At 45.6% G+C, this 20,068-nt stretch overlaps 1 protein-coding gene across 1 annotated transcript; it reads right to left on the bottom strand.

The window, feature by feature from the left end:
- Nucleotides 1–728: 728 nt before the first annotated feature.
- fabp3 (fatty acid binding protein 3, muscle and heart) lies at nucleotides 729–19,682 on the bottom strand. The gene is made up of 4 exons (XM_079522294.1): nucleotides 19,435–19,682; nucleotides 14,531–14,703; nucleotides 6,793–6,894; nucleotides 729–1,399 (listed from the first exon to the last, which is right to left on the bottom strand). Exons 1-4 carry the CDS (start codon nucleotides 19,505–19,507, stop codon nucleotides 1,349–1,351), a joined length of 399 nt encoding a protein of 132 aa, XP_079378420.1. The 5' UTR covers nucleotides 19,508–19,682; the 3' UTR covers nucleotides 729–1,348.
- Nucleotides 19,683–20,068: the final 386 nt, after the last annotated feature.

Here is a 20,068-nt window from a genome sequence, read left to right as displayed (position 1 = left end):
CCGTCATGGAAATATTTCAGCACAGACAGCCCAAATCCTCGCATGTATGTGCTCATCATGCAAAACACTGTTTAAATGGCTTGCATCTAACTTGCAACATTGTTTTTAAATGCGCGATTTTAATTGCTTGCTTGTAAAGTTGGAAATCTCCTACTAATTTCATATGACACAAAGACACATCGTTGATGTATTCCTTTCCTTTTTTACATTTAGCCCATATACATACCTATACAGTTTAATATAAACATTTTAGGAGTGAATACATATGTTTCGATGCCTGTGACAGCCTCTCAGCTGGTCAAACAATGCTGCTCCGCTGTTCTACGACAGAAAAACAGGTGAGGACAAAGCGTACGACAGCTCCCGACCAGACGTGGTTTTTGTCTTGGCACAAGGTCATTTTCAATCTTTGGCGCAAATCGTAAATGCGTAAATGCCATAGTCACATAGGTTAACACGGAGTCACATAGGTTAACACATAGTCACATAGGTTAACACGGACATTGCTGTTCCTTGGAGTGGTTGCACCACTCAAAAAAGGCAGAAAAATACCCAAAAATATCTTACTAAAAAAAAAAAAAACGTCAAATAGCTACAGTACCAAAAACCAGACAGGATACAGATTGTATAAATGAGTCACTCATGACTTACCACACATTTCGCCAAGCAAGAATTTTGCCAGTGTATAAGAGTTGGAATGGTTTTGATAAAACGTGACAGTTGGGAAGTGTTTTTTTGTATTTTTTTTATTCAAGTTATCATTCCCCTACACATTTAACCGTAGCCACATTTGAACACTCTAGGGCAAAAAAAAAAAAAAAAAAAAAAAGAAACATGAAAATATTGTATAACATTATAACATAACGAAAAACCAACTAATAAAACAAAACTTGAAACACAACCATTTATACTCAGTGACGACCCTTCCTGGGGGAGACCGACCGCCGTTTGGCACCATGCAGAAAGTCATTTATAAAATAGAAATAAACCCATAATACACAAGGCATTATTTCTTCTTTTTTTTTTTTTTCCTTCTAAACAAAAACAAAAACAAAAATCAGTGGAATTTATTCAGTGTTTCACACAGAGGAACGGCAGTATAAAGAAGGGAGAGGAGGGAGAGAGAGAGAGAGACAGGGGGGAGACGGAGGGTGAATTCACCCATAAAAAGGGGGAGGGTGAGGGGAGGGTGAGGGGTGCATGGGGCAGGTGCAGAGAGCAGAGGTTGGGAAGGTGATATGGAGGAGGAGGGTACAGGGAGGGAGGGAACACAGGGCTTTGGCTGACGTGGGTCGGGTATCGATGTGCTTGGGAGGACTCGAGGAGGAGGAGGATGGGTGTCCGTTACTTAGGCCCGTACGTAGTGGCGTGTGGATACTACGTCTCCCAGAGTGAGGGTCTGTGGAGGAGAGACAGAGGAGAGGAAAGAGAGAGAGAGACAGCGATGAAAGAAAACGCCACAGAAAGAACGAACGGAGACCCGTCCCACCACCCCCCCTCGCGGACGAATACTGCAAAGCTCGCCTCAAAACACCAGTCGTAAACCCATTTAGACCTGTAACTATGACTATAACCTTAAACGTATTTCTAACCTTATTCTCAGTAAAAAAAAAACAACGCCCCACTGAGCAGTCGGACAAAAAAAAACAAGGGTATTTTAAGGCGAGCATTCCGGATACCCCTCGGGGCATGTAAGTGAACACAGTTCAACACACAGAATCAACCAGTAAATTAATGCAAAACTAAAAAAAATAAAAAAATGTTTTAAAATTATTTTTTTCCCGAAAAACCTCATGTTTCTGTATCAGTGGTTCTCAATATTTCATGTCAAGTTGTTCCAGGGACCCCCCAGAAGCAAAGATTTGAGTTAAAAACTGAAACTCTGAAAGAATACACTATATATATATATATATATATATATCTTTTTTTTTTTAAACAAAGATTTGAGGCACATTTTCACGATTTTTCTAAAATAGCAGACCTACAAGTTCATAGCGCGGCACTCGGTGCCGCGCTATGAGCTTGTAGATCTGCTATTTTTCAATAGCTTAGAACACCAAAAGGGGTTCCCGCCCAGAATGGGATATATAAGCACACACTGAACATTAAAGGTGTAATGCAACGGAAATGGTGGACATTTTATTTTGAAGTTTCAAACGGTTTCAAGTTGAAACACCGGTCTGAAGTTTCTGAACCAATCAGAGCGTCGCATCCCTTCAGGCGATGGGGCGGTAGCTAGGGTCGGTAGCTATGCTATACCAGCGCATGCTGTGTGTTTGTTTACAAATCAAATAGACGGCCAGCTGTACCAGTTTACTGTTATGTGGCTTATTTCTACCCTATAATGTTTTCAGATACATATTTTAGCGTGATGATTAAGTTGAAACCGAGTAATACACTCTCTGGATGTTATCTTGAATGGGAATAAAAACGGAGGATTTCTGTAATCAGTAGCAGCTGTGTTTGCCTGTTTGTACGGATGCGGAGATATGGGGAATTAAACGGGTGAGCTTCATTTTTATTGGCTTTTATCGATGTGGGCCTCGACACGTCATCACGCAGCACGTTTTCAGGAAGTAATAAAAAATATATTTTTTATGGACTTTTGATATAAAAAACACACAAAAATGAGAATTTTCCCATTTTTTTGGCATCCATTGTTAGGTATGCCCATATGATGACCACGGAGATGGTCTAAAAGTGTGAAAAACGTATTTTTCATTTCACTACACCTTTAACCCCCATTAACACACCCAAGGCCGATTCTACAAATGCCTTCTAAAATCATAACAGCTTTCGGAAAAGATGGATAAGCAGTTTTTCTCTTGCGCAGCGTCGTACAATAAAAGTATAAAATGGGGCGTTTTTAGTGCTTTTAAGGCGCCACGGTGTTTTAGTACTGACCAGTGTGAGGTTGTCTCATGGTGTTTTAGTACTGACCAGTGTGAGGTTGTCTCATGGTGTTTTAGTACTGACCAGTGTGAGGTTGTCTCATGGTGTTTTAGTACTGACCAGTGTGAGGTTGTCTCATGGTGTTTTAGTACTGACCAGTGTGAGGTTGTCTCACGGTGTTTTAGTACTGACCAGTGTGAGGTTGTCTCATGGTGTTTTAGTACTGACCAGTGTGAGGTTGTCTCATGGTGTTTTAGTACTGACCAGTGTGAGGTTGTCTCACGGTGTTTTAGTACTGACCAGTGTGAGGTTGTCTCACGGTGTTTTAGTACTGACCAGTGTGAGGTTGTCTCATGGTGTTTTAGTACTGACCAGTGTGAGGTTGTCTCACGGTGTTTTAGTACTGACCAGTGTGAGGTTGTCTCATGGTGTTTTAGTACTGACCAGTGTGAGGTTGTCTCACTGTGTTTTAGTACTGACCAGTGTGAGGTTGTCTCATGGTGTTTTAGTACTGACCAGTGTGAGGTTGTCTCATGGTGTTTTAGTACTGACCAGTGTGAGGTTGTCTCACGGTGTTTTAGTACTGACCAGTGTGAGGTTGTCTCATGGTGTTTTAGTACTGACCAGTGTGAGGTTGTCTCATGGTGTTTTAGTACTGACCAGTGTGAGGTTGTCTCATGGTGTTTTAGTACTGACCAGTGTGAGGTTGTCTCATGGTGTTTTAGTACTGACCAGTGTGAGGTTGTCTCATGGTGTTTTAGTACTGACCAGTGTGAGGTTGTCTCACGGTGTTTTAGTACTGACCAGTGTGAGGTTGTCTCACGGTGTTTTAGTACTGACCAGTGTGAGGTTGTCTCATGGTGTTTTAGTACTGACCAGTGTGAGGTTGTCTCATGGTGTTTTAGTACTGACCAGTGTGAGGTTGTCTCACGGTGTTTTAGTACTGACCAGTGTGAGGTTGTCTCATGGTGTTTTAGTACTGACCAGTGTGAGGTTGTCTCACGGTGTTTTAGTACTGACCAGTGTGAGGTTGGGTTAGGGTGTTTTAGTACTGACCAGTGTGAGGTTGTCTCATGGTGTTTTAGTACTGACCAGTGTGAGGTTGTCTCACGGTGTTTTAGTACTGACCAGTGTGAGGTTGTCTCATGGTGTTTTAGTACTGACCAGTGTGAGGTTGTCTCACGGTGTTTTAGTACTGACCAGTGTGAGGTTGTCTCATGGTGTTTTAGTACTGACCAGTGTGAGGTTGTCTCATGGTGTTTTAGTACTGACCAGTGTGAGGTTGTCTCATGGTGTTTTAGTACTGACCAGTGTGAGGTTGTCTCATGGTGTTTTAGTACTGACCAGTGTGAGGTTGTCTCACGGTGTTTTAGTACTGACCAGTGTGAGGTTGTCTCATGGTGTTTTAGTACTGACCAGTGTGAGGTTGTCTCACGGTGTTTTAGTACTGACCAGTGTGAGGTTGTCTCACGGTGTTTTAGTACTGACCAGTGTGAGGTTGTCTCATGGTGTTTTAGTACTGACCAGTGTGAGGTTGTCTCACGGTGTTTTAGTACTGACCAGTGTGAGGTTGTCTCATGGTGTTTTAGTACTGACCAGTGTGAGGTTGTCTCATGGTGTTTTAGTACTGACCAGTGTGAGGTTGTCTCATGGTGTTTTAGTACTGACCAGTGTGAGGTTGTCTCATGGTGTTTTAGTACTGACCAGTGTGAGGTTGTCTCATGGTGTTTTAGTACTGACCAGTGTGAGGTTGTCTCACTGTGTTTTAGTACTGACCAGTGTGAGGTTGTCTCACGGTGTTTTAGTACTGACCAGTGTGAGGTTGTCTCATGGTGTTTTAGTACTGACCAGTGTGAGGTTGTCTCATGGTGTTTTAGTACTGACCAGTGTGAGGTTGTCTCACGGTGTTTTAGTACTGACCAGTGTGAGGTTGTCTCATGGTGTTTTAGTACTGACCAGTGTGAGGTTGTCTCATGGTGTTTTAGTACTGACCAGTGTGAGGTTGGGTTAGGGTGTTTTAGTACTGACCAGTGTGAGGTTGGGTTAGGGTGTTTTAGTACTGACCAGTGTGAGGTTGTCTCATGGTGTTTTAGTACTGACCAGTGTGAGGTTGTCTCACGGTGTTTTAGTACTGACCAGTGTGAGGTTGTCTCACGGTGTTTTAGTACTGACCAGTGTGAGGTTGTCTCACGGTGTTTTAGTACTGACCAGTGTGAGGTTGTCTCATGGTGTTTTAGTACTGACCAGTGTGAGGTTGTCTCATGGTGTTTTAGTACTGACCAGTGTGAGGTTGTCTCATGGTGTTTTAGTACTGACCAGTGTGAGGTTGTCTCACGGTGTTTTAGTACTGACCAGTGTGAGGTTGTCTCATGGTGTTTTAGTACTGACCAGTGTGAGGTTGTCTCATGGTGTTTTAGTACTGACCAGTGTGAGGTTGTCTCATGGTGTTTTAGTACTGACCAGTGTGAGGTTGTCTCATGGTGTTTTAGTACTGACCAGTGTGAGGTTGTCTCACGGTGTTTTAGTACTGACCAGTGTGAGGTTGTCTCACGGTGTTTTAGTACTGACCAGTGTGAGGTTGTCTCACGGTGTTTTAGTACTGACCAGTGTGAGGTTGTCTCATGGTGTTTTAGTACTGACCAGTGTGAGGTTGTCTCACGGTGTTTTAGTACTGACCAGTGTGAGGTTGTCTCATGGTGTTTTAGTACTGACCAGTGTGAGGTTGTCTCACGGTGTTTTAGTACTGACCAGTGTGAGGTTGTCTCACTGTGTTTTAGTACTGACCAGTGTGAGGTTGTCTCACGGTGTTTTAGTACTGACCAGTGTGAGGTTGTCTCATGGTGTTTTAGTACTGACCAGTGTGAGGTTGTCTCATGGTGTTTTAGTACTGACCAGTGTGAGGTTGTCTCATGGTGTTTTAGTACTGACCAGTGTGAGGTTGTCTCATGGTGTTTTAGTACTGACCAGTGTGAGGTTGTCTCACGGTGTTTTAGTACTGACCAGTGTGAGGTTGTCTCATGGTGTTTTAGTACTGACCAGTGTGAGGTTGTCTCACGGTGTTTTAGTACTGACCAGTGTGAGGTTGTCTCATGGTGTTTTAGTACTGACCAGTGTGAGGTTGTCTCATGGTGTTTTAGTACTGACCAGTGTGAGGTTGTCTCACGGTGTTTTAGTACTGACCAGTGTGAGGTTGTCTCACGGTGTTTTAGTACTGACCAGTGTGAGGTTGTCTCATGGTGTTTTAGTACTGACCAGTGTGAGGTTGTCTCATGGTGTTTTAGTACTGACCAGTGTGAGGTTGTCTCACGGTGTTTTAGTACTGACCAGTGTGAGGTTGTCTCACGGTGTTTTAGTACTGACCAGTGTGAGGTTGTCTCACAGTGTTTTAGTACTGACCAGTGTGAGGTTGTCTCAAGGTGTTTTAGTACTGACCAGTGTGAGGTTGTCTCATGGTGTTTTAGTACTGACCAGTGTGAGGTTGTCTCACGGTGTTTTAGTACTGACCAGTGTGAGGTTGTCTCATGGTGTTTTAGTACTGACCAGTGTGAGGTTGGGTTAGGGTGTTTTAGTACTGACCAGTGTGAGGTTGTCTCACGGTGTTTTAGTACTGACCAGTGTGAGGTTGTCTCATGGTGTTTTAGTACTGACCAGTGTGAGGTTGTCTCACGGTGTTTTAGTACTGACCAGTGTGAGGTTGTCTCATGGTGTTTTAGTACTGACCAGTGTGAGGTTGTCTCATGGTGTTTTAGTACTGACCAGTGTGAGGTTGTCTCATGGTGTTTTAGTACTGACCAGTGTGAGGTTGTCTCACTGTGTTTTAGTACTGACCAGTGTGAGGTTGTCTCATGGTGTTTTAGTACTGACCAGTGTGAGGTTGTCTCACGGTGTTTTAGTACTGACCAGTGTGAGGTTGTCTCCGGTCACCTCCCGGGACAAGCTGGTCTCCTTCTCCTCCCACTTCTGGACATGCACCAGCTTAGCGCCGTCTACCGAGACCAAAGACTGCAGAAAAACAAGAGACAAAAGGTTGTAAATTACTCACAGCGCTCTCAGACAGACACACACGGTCATGAGAATGTGTGTACGGTCATGAGAATGTGTGTATGAGAGACAGCAAAGAGAATCAATAGATAAAAAAGAAAAAAAAGAGATCCAGGCACTAAAAGTTAAGAGGAAACGGCCTTTATTTAAGGCTGAACATACAAAATAAATGAAGAGTGTCCGCCCTGAGACTGGGAGGTTGGGGTTTCGATCCCCGGCCGGGTCATACCAAAGACTCTGAAAAATGGGACCCCTTCCCTGCCTGGCACTCAGCATCAAGGGTTGGATTGTGGGGGGCTAAGTCCCTGCGATATACTAGCGTCATATCCAGGGGGGGTGTACTTGTACATCAAGCTGCCTCACGCTACAGGCACAGCAGCTCGTGGCCTATGGGCCTCATGGCTCGACAAGGCTTACGTACTCATACACTCACAAAGAGAGAATCAATAGAGCACTGAAGTCTGACGTCAATATCGGTAGAGGGCGCAAAAAAACACGGGTTCATATACTTTTTATTTGCATTGTAATCCCCATATGGATATGAAGAATCAACTGACTGAGAGAAAACGCTATCGTTACTGCTACTGAATTAGTTACATTTTCGCTAGAAACAGACTGAATCATATATGAGTGACTGACTGTCACAAACGACACAGAGACACCTCCCTGACAATAACGCAGAGACAGCTCGTTTATTTTTGGACCACAACGCTTATATGAAACGATTTTAAGATGAGCCCATGTTATTCTCCATAGAGAAATGACTTGGTGAACCAGGGGAATCGAGGGGATGAGCGAGTGACGTCAGGACTACGGCGCTCTATAGTTGCCAAATTCTTGTAAACGTGGCTGAGGTAATTTGTTGACTGAATAGTTTGATTTAATCAAAACTGTAAAATTTTGTCTGCTGCTTGCTACAGAGACCGGCCTTTTCAGGTTTGGGTGAGGAGGAGGTTTGAGAACTTGGCATTGATTTGGCTGTTGAAAGACCAGGTCGGATTATACGGCCATATCCGGAGTTTAAAAAGGCAAAAAGATGAGTTTGCACACTCTCCCTTTTACGACTTGTCAAAATAAAGTTAAACAGGACTCGGGAGATAGAGTGAGTGCAAACGCAGCTTTTTGCCTTCCTCTGACCCCTGCTCGGGTTCAGCACCTTCCTCTGACCCCTGCTCGGGTTCAGCACCTTCCTCTGACCCCTGCTCGGGTTCAGCACCTTCCTCTGACCCCTGCTCGGGTCCAGCACCTGCCATTAAAAACGGTATGTGGATGTGAGTGACCTCATTTGATCCTCGTTATGGCCAGAGTTTACAAGACATGTGTTCATCATCTGTCAAATAATAATTCATTCAGCAAAAAAGAGAGGATAATATAATGATTAAGCGTCGTTTTATGCTCCCCCTCCCCGTCAAGTTAACCCATTTTGGGCAGGAACCCCTTTTAGTGTTTTAAACATAGTTATAATTTAACTATTGAAAAATAGCAGATCTACAAGCTCATAGCGCGCCACCGAGTGGCGCACTAAGAGCATGTGTGTGGTTGGTACTAGTCTTTTAAACGTACATGTGTGTGGTTGGTACTAGTCTTTTAAACGTACATGTGTGTGGTTGGTACTAGTCTTTTAAACGTACATGTTGTGTGGTTGGTACTAGTCTTTTAAACGTACATGTGTGTGGTTGGTACTAGTCTTTTAAACGTACATGTGTGTGGTTGGTACTAGTCTTTTAAACGTACATGTTGTGTGGTTGGTACTAGTCTTTTAAACGTACATGTGTGTGGTTGGTACTAGTCTTTTAAACGTACATGTGTGTGGTTGGTACTAGTCTTTTAAACGTACATGTGTGTGGTTGGTACTGGTCTTTTAAACGTACATGTGTGTGGTTGGTACTAGTCTTTTAAACGTACATGTGTGTGGTTGGTACTAGTCTTTTAAACGTACATGTGTGTGGTTGGTACTAGTCTTTTAAACGTACATGTTGTGTGGTTGGTACTAGTCTTTTAAACGTACATGTGTGTGGTTGGTACTAGTCTTTTAAACGTACATGTTGTGTGGTTGGTACTAGTCTTTTAAACGTACATGTGTGTGGTTGGTACTAGTCTTTTAAACGTACATGTGTGTGGTTGGTACTAGTCTTTTAAACGTACATGTGTGTGGTTGGTACTAGTCTTTTAAACGTACATGTGTGTGGTTGGTACTAGTCTTTTAAACGTACATGTTGTGTGGTTGGTACTAGTCTTTTAAACGTACATGTGTGTGGTTGGTACTAGTCTTTTAAACGTACATGTGTGTGGTTGGTACTAGTCTTTTAAACGTACATGTGTGTGGTTGGTACTAGTCTTTTAAACGTACATGTGTGTGGTTGGTACTGGTCTTTTAAACGTACATGTGTGTGGTTGGTACTAGTCTTTTAAACGTACATGTGTGTGGTTGGTACTAGTCTTTTAAACGTACATGTGTGTGGTTGGTACTAGTCTTTTAAACGTACATGTGTGTGGTTGGTACTAGTCTTTTAAACGTACATGTGTGTGGTTGGTACTAGTCTTTTAAACGTACATGTGTGTGGTTGGTACTAGTCTTTTAAACGTACATGTGTGTGGTTGGTACTAGTCTTTTAAACGTACATGTGTGTGGTTGGTACTGGTCTTCCTTCTCGCTGTGATTTATAGGACGTCAATGAAACGAGGGTGTATTTGGAGCCAGTGGCTCCGTTCCAACAAGCGAGGCTTTGTTCACGAGACCAGTTTTCCTCAGCTCAGCAGCACTAGCAGTTACCATAGACCCGTCTCTCTCTCTCTCTCTCTCTCTGTCTGTCTGTCCTCACATATCACCCCCGCTGACCTCTCTCCAGCAGCCCATCATTCAACTCTTTCTTTCTTTAATCCCACCCTCCCCCTCCCTCTCTCTCTCTCCCCCCCTCTCTCTCTCTCTCTCTCTCTCTCTCTCTCTCTCGCCTCCTCAGCCCACATTCTTTCCGCTCCGTCCTCCGAATTAAAATACCCCCGCAAACATTTTTCCAAGCACACATTTTAAGTTAGCACCTCATTGGCTTCCGATTTCACGGTCGGTTCGGCGGGGATCGGTGACTGATCGTCCCTGACACCTCACCCCTCACCTCTGACCTCGCCATCCCCGAGACCCCCCACCCTCCTCCTCCTCCTCGTCTCCCCAAAGTACCAACAGCAGAATGACGGGCGCTCAGAGAGCACTTTAGAAGAATCAGCGCCGACAGTTCCTTCCTACATTCTTGGCAACCGTGCCGGTGATCACAGGACAGGACAGAAGGAACGGAAGGACACAATGTTGGACGGCCCAGCCATCTGGGATTGCCATCATCATAATTAGCATCATAATCAACATTGTTTGTTTTAGTATTGTTTGGCCATCATTACTGTGGCGCTGAATGTCCCTTAGGATCAATAAAAGGTCTTATCCATCTAGCCGTCTTATCCATCTGGGCTATAAATACTGGGGGCTACAAAAATCTTGTTTAACCCATTTTGGCCTGACGTCTTCTAAATCCTGAACCTAAATACTAAATACCTCATGTTTCTATATCAGTGGTGCTCAATATTTCATGTCAAGGAACCCAAAAATGATATGTAAGAGGCGGCTGGACCCCCATGTTGTTCCAGGGACCCCCCCAACCGGAAGCAAAGATATAAATATGTTGTTCCAGGGACCCCCCCAACCGGAAGCAAAGATGTTCCAGGGACCCCCCCAACCGGAAGCAAAGATTTGAGTTAAAAACGTTAAAAATATATATTCCAAATTTGCGCCACATTTTCACAATTTTTCAAAAATAGCAGATAGTGGCGCGCTACGAGCTTGTAGATCTGCTATTTTCCAATGGCTAAATTATAACCCCAAAAGGGGTTCCCACCCAAAATTGGTTAAAAAGAAAAAAGTAAAAGTGTACTAGACAGCTTTTGCTCCGAAAAGTATTTTACTTACAAGAAAAAAAGTGTCAGAACGCCAGGTCCAGCAAGGTTTTGGGCCAAACAAATTTGACCTTCCACCTGAGGAAGGTGGAAATCGTGAAAATCGTGAAAATCGTGAAAATGTGGCGCAAATCTTTGAATATATATTCTTTCAGAGCGAACGTTTTGAACTCAAATCTTTGCTTCTGGGGGGGAGGGGGGGTCCCTGGAACAACATATTTTCAGATGGGGGTCGGTGGTCAATTATATATATATTTTAGGATCCTTGACATGAAATATTGAGCACCACTGATACAGAAACATGAGGTATTTCAGAAAACTGTCATGATTTAGAAGACATTTTTTAAATTTAATTTCCATTTCTAAATGGGTTAAGTTAAAAACGTCTTCAACTTTCCAGCAACCGAAAAAATACCGTTCCCGAGACTCCCGACCCATTGTGGCGCCGGCGTCTGCAATCTGAAAAGCCATTGAAAGGGTCTTGAAGGGGTTTTGTGGGCAATAGACCCCCGTTTTCCCTGTTCCAGTGCATTGTCTCATAGCTTCATTGGATTGGCTTGGCAGCAACCGAATCCAAAACGCTGCCAAAGCCATTCAAACCAAAGCTATGGGAAAAATAACCGGAACAAAAAGAAACTAATACGCCGACCTTACTGGAACTACAAATTATGCACACGGAGACTATTATTAAAAAGGTTTCATGACATTCATTTTCATTTATTTTAGGCTTTTTTTTTTTTAGGTTTTAGGACCTCTAATTACACCCCCAAAAAAACCTGAACTTTGAACATTCAGTGGATTTTCTGTGGTCTAGGATTTTCTCTGTGTGTGTGAAGCCTTTTCAGCTGCAATGAAAACAGGCAATCAGTGACATCTGCTGGCAGATTCCTGTCATATGTGGGATTTGTGGAGCAACTTGTTGCACTTGTTTGAGCCAGAAAACTCCAGACCACAGAAAATCTACTGAATTGGGGTGCAATTGAGCTCAGAAAACCTAAAAAAAAGAAAAAAAATTACAAAAACCTGTTTTTTAATGTCACATCCAGTCTTGGGAATAAAGAGGCATTGCTTTTTCAAATTCAGTGTTTATATGCACTTGTCCAGAATGGAATTCTCTAATAGAGAATTAAATCCTATCGACATTTGTTAATAAAATCGGTCATCGGCCAGAACAGCGGATATCGATATTGGACACAGATTTCACCCGCCCCAATCCCTACCAACAAACCAAACACAACTGGCAACTGGTAGGAGGGAAGCTGGCGGTCTGCTGTGTCCTTGTGTCGCTGCACTGGCAGTGTAGGGTCAGCTGGCTGTTCAGTATAAGGTCAGGTGGCTGTTCAGTGTAGGGTCAGCTGGCTGTTCAGTGTAGGGTCAGCTGGCTGTTCAGTGTAAGGTCAGCTGGCTGTTCAGTGTAGGGTCAGCTGGCTGTTCAGTGTAGGGTCAGCTGGCTGTTCAGTGTAGGGTCAGCTGGCTGTTCAGTGTAGGGTCAGCTGGCTGTTCAGTGTAGGGTCAGGTGGCTGTTCAGTGTAAGGTCAGCTGGCTGTTCAGTGTAAGGTCAGCTGGCTGTTCAGTGTAGGGTCAGCTGGCTGTTCAGTGTAGGGTCAGGTGGCTGTTCAGTGTAAGGTCAGCTGGCTGTTCAGTGTAAGGTCAGCTGGCTGTTCAGTGTAAGGTCAGCTGGCTGTTCAGTGTAGGGTCAGGTGGCTGTTCAGTGTAAGGTCAGCTGGCTGTTCAGTGTAGGGTCAGGTGGCTGTTCAGTGTAAGGTCAGCTGGCTGTTCAGTGTAGGGTCAGGTGGCTGTTCAGTGTAAGGTCAGCTGGCTGTTCAGTGTAAGGTCAGCTGGCTGTTCAGTGTAAGGTCAGCTGGCTGTTCAGTGTAGGGTCAGGTGGCTGTTCAGTGTAAGGTCAGCTGGCTGTTCAGTGTAAGGTCAGCTGGCTGTTCAGTGTAAGGTCAGCTGGCTGTTCAGTGATCAGGGGGAACATTATGTTCTCCCTCTTCACTGCCAGGTGAAAATAATCCTGTGTCAATTAATACTAGACACACGGTCGTCTTTATCTACACCACTGGTTCCCAAAAGAGGGGTCCTTGATTGGAGTTCCAGGGGGTCCCCAGCTAAATGATAGTTTGGAACCAAATGGACCCTTATGGGTCAGAGTACCCTCAGAGTACCCTCTCATTTTATTCACTCTCAGAGTTAAATTAACATTGATTTTACAATATAAATTGGGGATCCCGAGAGATGCCATTAAATGGGCCTAATGCATGTCACACTGGGTTGAGAATCACTGCTAGAGCCGTAAAAAAGTCTTCTCTTGTGGGGGTCCCTGGCATATGTCTTCTAAGGGGGTTAATATAAGTGTCAATTTGGAGGTCCTTGACATGAAAAGGTTTGGGAACCACTGATGTACACCACCTCACTGCCAGGTGAACAGAACCGTGTGTCATTCATCATTCATCTTATCAACACCCTCCTTAGGGGGGGGAATAATTCATTCATCTGAGACACATGGCTGTCTTATCAACACCCTCCTCAGGGGGGGGAATAATTCATTCATCTGAGACACATGGCTGTCTTATCAACACCCTCCTTAGGGGGGGAATAATTGGCACTGAATGAATACAATATGAAAAGACGACCGTGGGATCAAATCAGGCAGAAAACTTGTCTTAACGGGACAACCATACTTTGTCTTGACATGAACCCTAAGTGTCCCTATTCTGGAGTGAACTATCAATCAATCAACATTGATTACATTTTCAGAAGAATGATGAGACACTATTTCCCAGTGGGGTGAGTGAGCTTGTTGAGAAAACTATTTTAGGCAATGGGATTTTGTGCTGAAGGGGGGGGGGGGGGAGACAAAAGGAGTGGATAGTGGACAGGGTATGGGAGGGACATGCATAAAGTGAGTTAGAAATCGAGTGGCAAAGTGAGTTTAAACATTGTTTAATACAATCAAGATAGACTTTTCTGTTTTTTTGCCACTCAGTAGGCGTTCCCCACATAACTTCCGGTGTATGATGTCACACCAGTGCCGTCGCTATGTATACACGCGCAATACGCACTGCAAGTAGGGCAACACGCCGAGGGGGGCAACACGCCGAGGGGGGCAACACGCCGAGGGGGGCAACACGCCGAGGGGGGCAACACGCCGAGGGGGGCAACACGCCGAGGGGGGCAACACGCCGAGGGGGGCAACACGCCGAGGGGGGCAACAAAATGTGGCAAAAATTGCCAAGCCGACCGATATAACAATTTTCTCCGCGTTATAAGGAGCAGCCGTGTGTGTGTCCTCGCAAACGGCACAAATAAATGCAGCGCTCTCGTCGGGAGGGGGGGGGGGGGGGAGGAGGGGGGGGGGGGCAGCACAAATATCCTACGAGCAGGGCAACCAAATGGTCTGAGTGACACATGGATTCCCTGTAATACGGCTCCCTGGGGAACCCCAGTCAACAGCATATTGGGTTTAACTGGTCTCTTGTCCACACGGTGCTTAGCTAAACATGAAACATGTCAAACGGTTTTCCAAACTACGCCTGGGGGATAAAGAAAAAAAACAAACATGTGACCTCTGAACTTACTTGGAGGTTCCCAACTTCCCGGTCTAACGACCCCCTGACCCCGTCCCGTCCCCCCCGTCCCGTCCCGTGTCTCTCACCTTGACCTTCCTGCCGTCGGCGGTGGTCTCTTCGAACTCCTCCCCCAGCTTGAAGCTGATCTCGGTGTTCTTGAAGGTGCTCTGGGTCTTGACGGTCACCGTGTCCCCCGCCACCTCGATGATGGTGGTGGGCTTGGTCTTGGTGGCCACCTGGCGCATGGCGAAGCCCACACCTGAGAGAGAGAGAGAGAGAGAGAGAGAGATAAAATGGTAAATAAATGGTGCATTTATATAGCGCCTTTATCCAAGGCGTTTTACATAGATTGTGCACCCATTCACACACACACACATTCATACACCGATGGCAGAAGAAACCATGCAAGGCACCAACCAGCACATCAGGAGCAATTAGGGGTTCAGAGTCTTGCTCAAGGACACTTCAACACTAACTCTGGGGAAGCCCGGGTTCGAGCTGGCAACCTTGCGGTTCCCATCTGGCCGCTCTACCCCTGAGCCGCCACCGCCTCCCCCCAGAGAGAGAGAGAGAGAGAGAGAGAGAGAGAGAGAGAGAGAGAGACAGACAGCTGGGTGAGGTAATGCAACGTAACGAAACGCCACCTGGCGTCCACATGTTTTATTCAAGACATCAGGTGAAACATTCAGCTTTTTTTCCCCCGCTATTGATCCATTAGGGAAATTAAACGCATCTGTGTAACCTCCATTAATTTATGCTTTAATTAAACGCATCTGTGTAACCTCCATTAATTTATGCTTTAATTAAACGCATCTGTGTAACCTCCATTAATTTATGCTTTAATTAAACGCATCTGTGTAACCTCCATTAATTTATGCTTTAAGCACCACTGGGTCGCAACCACTGGGTGGGGTCCTTTATTGGGTGGTGCAACCACTCCCTTACGGAGCTATGTGTGGGTGGGTGGCTGGGTGGGTCCGAGCACGAAAACAGCATGGTTGTTTTTCACCACCTGTGCGCAACCTAACACACACACACACACACACACAAACACACACGCAACTGTATATATATATATATATGATGATTTTGGGTGTGCCAGTACAGTACAGTGACAGTACAGTACAGTAGAGGGTACAGTATTTTTTTTGTCTACAACATTTTGTTTTGAATTATTATTTCAAAACATTACAAAAAAAATCTAAGAAATTCCATAAATTAGAACACAAATGTTTAAGAATTAGTGAAAATAGCCGATCTACAAGCTCATAACGCAGGCGCGCTTTGAGCTTGTAGATCTGCCATTTTCACTAGTTTGGGTCACGTCTTCATTTCGCCAGCTAACTGACGAGTTTGATCGATAGTTCGGAACCAAATGGACCCTTAACTGCTCTGATCTACACTACAGCCCTGCTCTGATCTACACTACAGCCCTGTACGGATCTACACTACAGCCCTGTACGGATCTACACTACAGCCCTGTACGGATCTACACTACAGCCCTGCTCTGATCTACACTACAGCCCTGTACGGATCTACACTACAGCCCTGTACGGATCTACACTACAGCCCTGTACGGATCGGAGCTCGAAGTTAAGATGTTTGAGAACCTGCCTTATTATGTCCAATTAATCCAATCTCGATCATTCATGGTCCTGATGAGTAAACGTCTAAACAACAATCAATCCAGTGTCACGTGCAATTAGTATGTTTAGGCAAAGTTCAACACAGTTCTCATCGATTTGCCCTTTTGTCTCTGTCTCCGTCTGATCTCTAGTCGTCAGGACTCACAGCCTCCAGCATGGCATGTTCTTCAAACAAAACACAGTCCATTTGACCAGACTGCACGTCTGAGCCTGTTGGTGAGATTGGGGGTGTGTGTGTGTGTGTGTGTGTGTGTGTGTGTGTGTGTGTGTGTGTGTGTGTAATACTAGGGCTAAATGTCCACACAACTTCAAGTATAGTAGAATTCGAGACGTAGAGGACATTGTGAGGACAATTTTCCTGATACTCACTAGAGAAATAAGACGTTTTTAAAAAGGTTACAATTGATTACAGTGTTGACTTTTTTTGACAGCACATTTAGATGTTAGTTTTAGTCATAGTCACTTGAATAGTTTTTGTCACAATTTAGTCGCCTGGGCTGGAATGTTTTAGTGTAAGTCCACTAAATGTCATAAGATTTTAGTCGACTAAATCTACAGTTGATTTAGTCGACTAAAATGATGCCTTGATGCCGTCATAATGGCTGCTTTTACACTTGGCTGAAAAATAGCCGATCTACAAGCTCACAACGCGTGTTGTGGGCTATTTTCAACATGCAACCAAGTGTAAAATGACTTATACCGGATCTCTTGTCCACTAGTCCCTTCCTGGCATTTAATGGAGTTATTCCTGATTTTCTACTTGGCTGTCGTTTTGCCACTCAGCCAGCACCAAAACGAGCAGATCTGCAAGCTTACAGCACGGCGCGTTGAAATGAGCTGCGAGCTTGTAGATCAGCATTGTTTCTGGCTCATTGTTAAGAGTTAGGGCAAAAAATAAATGACACTCCTAAAGATTCCCAGCCGCACAAGTGTAGTAGTGACACAAGAGCGTGTGTGTAAGGGGGGGGTTATGGAGTTCAGTAATTGGGTAACAGCAGCACACACCCCTCTCAAACCAGCAGCCACAGTAGCAGTGTGCACTTTTCGGAGCTGTCTGTCTATCTGTGCCTTCAGGCTAGAAACCGCCACGTTTCACACGATCAATACAGCAAATACCACTAGCGACTATCTGCTCTGCTCTGGCTGACCCGATCCATCCATCCATGCATCGATCAATAGCACAAGGGTCTGAGTGGTAGGGGAGCACTGGGGTCAGAGGTCATCGGGTTGTCGTGGTAACCAAAGCAGGCTAGGCAAGGCAGACAGGCTAGGAGGGCAATGACTGGAGTGGCACAAATACGAGTCACTAAGGCTGACTGATCTAGTATCTGTGTTATGAGGTCACCGCGGCATAGCGGTCACTAAGGCTGACTGATCTAGTATCTGTGTTATGAGGTCACCGCGGCATAGCGGCACAAAGTCAAATAGGTGGCGTTCCTGACGGGTTGTAAAAGTGTGTCGCGCGTGCACCTGCCACCATCACACACACACACACACACACGTGTGTGTGACTAGCGCTGCACGATTCTTGCTCAAACGTGAATCTCGATTATCCTCCACAAGAATTGAGATCACGATTTCTCACACGACTCAATTTATTTTCTCGATGAAAACATTTAGTTTTAGTAGTTGCTGAACATTAACTACTACATTCAAAATGTGTCGCCTGGAGCCATAACTACTGTGGCTTTACCCAGACGACACCAACGTGCTCGACTTAAACCTCTCTTTAAAGAGAAGATAAGAGGAACTAAAATGACTTGGACAGCCTGAATGTAGATCATGATCTATTTTCCGATTAATCGACACACACACACACACACACACACACACACACACACACACACACACACACACACACACACACACACACACACACACACACACACACACACACACACACACACACACACACACACACACACACACACACACACACACACACACAGTGTGATAGTTTCCATATGCTGTCAGCCTGTCCATCTCAGTCAGAAGCCGCTCCAGTGCACACACACAGCGCACACACACACACACACACACAAATCCAGTGTTCATTCATTCATTCAAATTAAAACGTCAGTTAAAAACATTTACATTTAAAAACGTGCCAGTGTTTTAAATGAAGACTGGGATTAGCTGTGTGATTTAACTGTGCACACAACAGACCCCCCCCCCCCCCCCCCCCCCCCCCACACACACACACACACACACACACACACACACAATGAAGCGCTTTCAGCTAATGTCACCCCCATATGCCTGTGTGCACTGTGCACACCCAGTATTGTGTGTGTGTGTGTGTAATGTGCTTGTGCACTCATGTGGTGTGTGTGTGTGTGTGTGTGTGTGTGTGTGTGTGTGTGCCTATAAGAAGAACCCCCCCAACCAACCCCACCCATGCACCCTTTTTCCCAGCACTTATGGAGCCATGCGGTGGGTGGCCTGCATGCACTCTATAGTCTCCCCCTCTCTCTCTCTCTCTTCTCCCCCCCTCTCTCTCTTCTCCCCCTCTCTCTCTCCTCCCCCTCTCTCTCTCTCTTCTCCCCCTCTCTCTTCTCCCTCTCTCTCTCTTCTCCCCCTCTCTCTCTCTCTCTCTCTCTTCTCCCCCTCTCTCTCTCCTCCCCTCTTTCATTTGGTCTCTCCCTTTTCTCCTCTCCAGCCCTCATCCTCCACTCTGTATTTTGGTGCAACCTCTTGCTCTCTGTCTCCCCCCCCCCCACTGCTCCCTCTCTTTCTTAATCTCTTTCTTTCTCTCTTCTTTCATTCTTGCTCTCCCACTGCGTCCTCTCGCTTTACTTTTCCCACGCCCTAAATACACATCTGCTCTCACACACACACACACACACACACACACACACACACACACACACACACACACACACACACACACACACACACACACACACACACACACACACACACACACACACACACACACACACACACACACACACACACACACACACACACACACACACACACACACACACACACAATGCCCATGCTTTCATGTGCACACACGTATATGCACCTCCACCAGCCGCAAGTACTACAGATACACTACACACCCTGCACAACAACAGGACCAACCCAAACTGGCACACCGACCATGATGCCACGCGCGCGCCACACAAACACACACACGCGCGCCACACGCGCGCGCGCACACACCACACACACACACCTGCGGTTAAATGGGGCACCGATAAGAAAGCACTTGGTCAGTGTGTCGCCCTCTCTCTTTCTCTCTCCCGCACACGAGCGCGCGCACGCACACACGCGCACACAACACACACACACACACAGCACACACACACACACAGCACATGCTGCTTTCTTCTTACCAATCGCTTTCATGTACTCGTCAAAATTCTCGCTCTCCTTCAGGTTCCATGTGCCCAGGAACGCATCAGCCATGACTGCAAAAGAAGTGAAGTGCTGGGAAGAGAGAAGATAAAGATAAAGAGAGATAGAGAGATAGAGAGCAGGGCGTTGGAGGGAGCAGTCTGAAGCTAGGATGGATGAAGTGGAGTGGAGTGGAGTGGACTCAGAGGGAGAGAGAGAGAGAGGAGAAAGACAGAAGGAGAGTGGATTGAGTCACTGAGCGTTACTGCGATCCTACTGGCTGAATTTATACCGGCTGTTCGTGACGTCACCGCCCTGTGCGGAACAGAGAGAGAGAGAGAGAGAGAGAGGAGGGGGGATAGAGAGAGATAGAGAGAGGGTGGGAGAGAGAGAGAGGGTGGGAGCGCTCTATGGGTGGGAGAGAGAGAGAGAGGGAGAGAGAGATAGAGAGAGGGTGGGAGAGAGAGAGATAGAGAGAGGGTGGGAGGGAGAGAGAGAGAAAGAGGGAGAGAGAGAGAGAGAGAGAGAGAGAGATAGAGAGAGGGTGGGAGAGAGAGAGATAGAGAGAGGGTGGGAGAGAGAGAGAGAGAGAGAGAGGGGAGGGGAGGAGGAGGCAGTGTAAAAGTAGCAAAA

Source organism: Electrona antarctica, assembly GCF_951216825.1.
Source record: "Electrona antarctica genome assembly, chromosome: 15".
Taxonomy (NCBI): Eukaryota; Metazoa; Chordata; class Actinopteri; order Myctophiformes; family Myctophidae; genus Electrona; species Electrona antarctica.
This window is presented reverse-complemented; position numbering and strand designations above follow the sequence as displayed.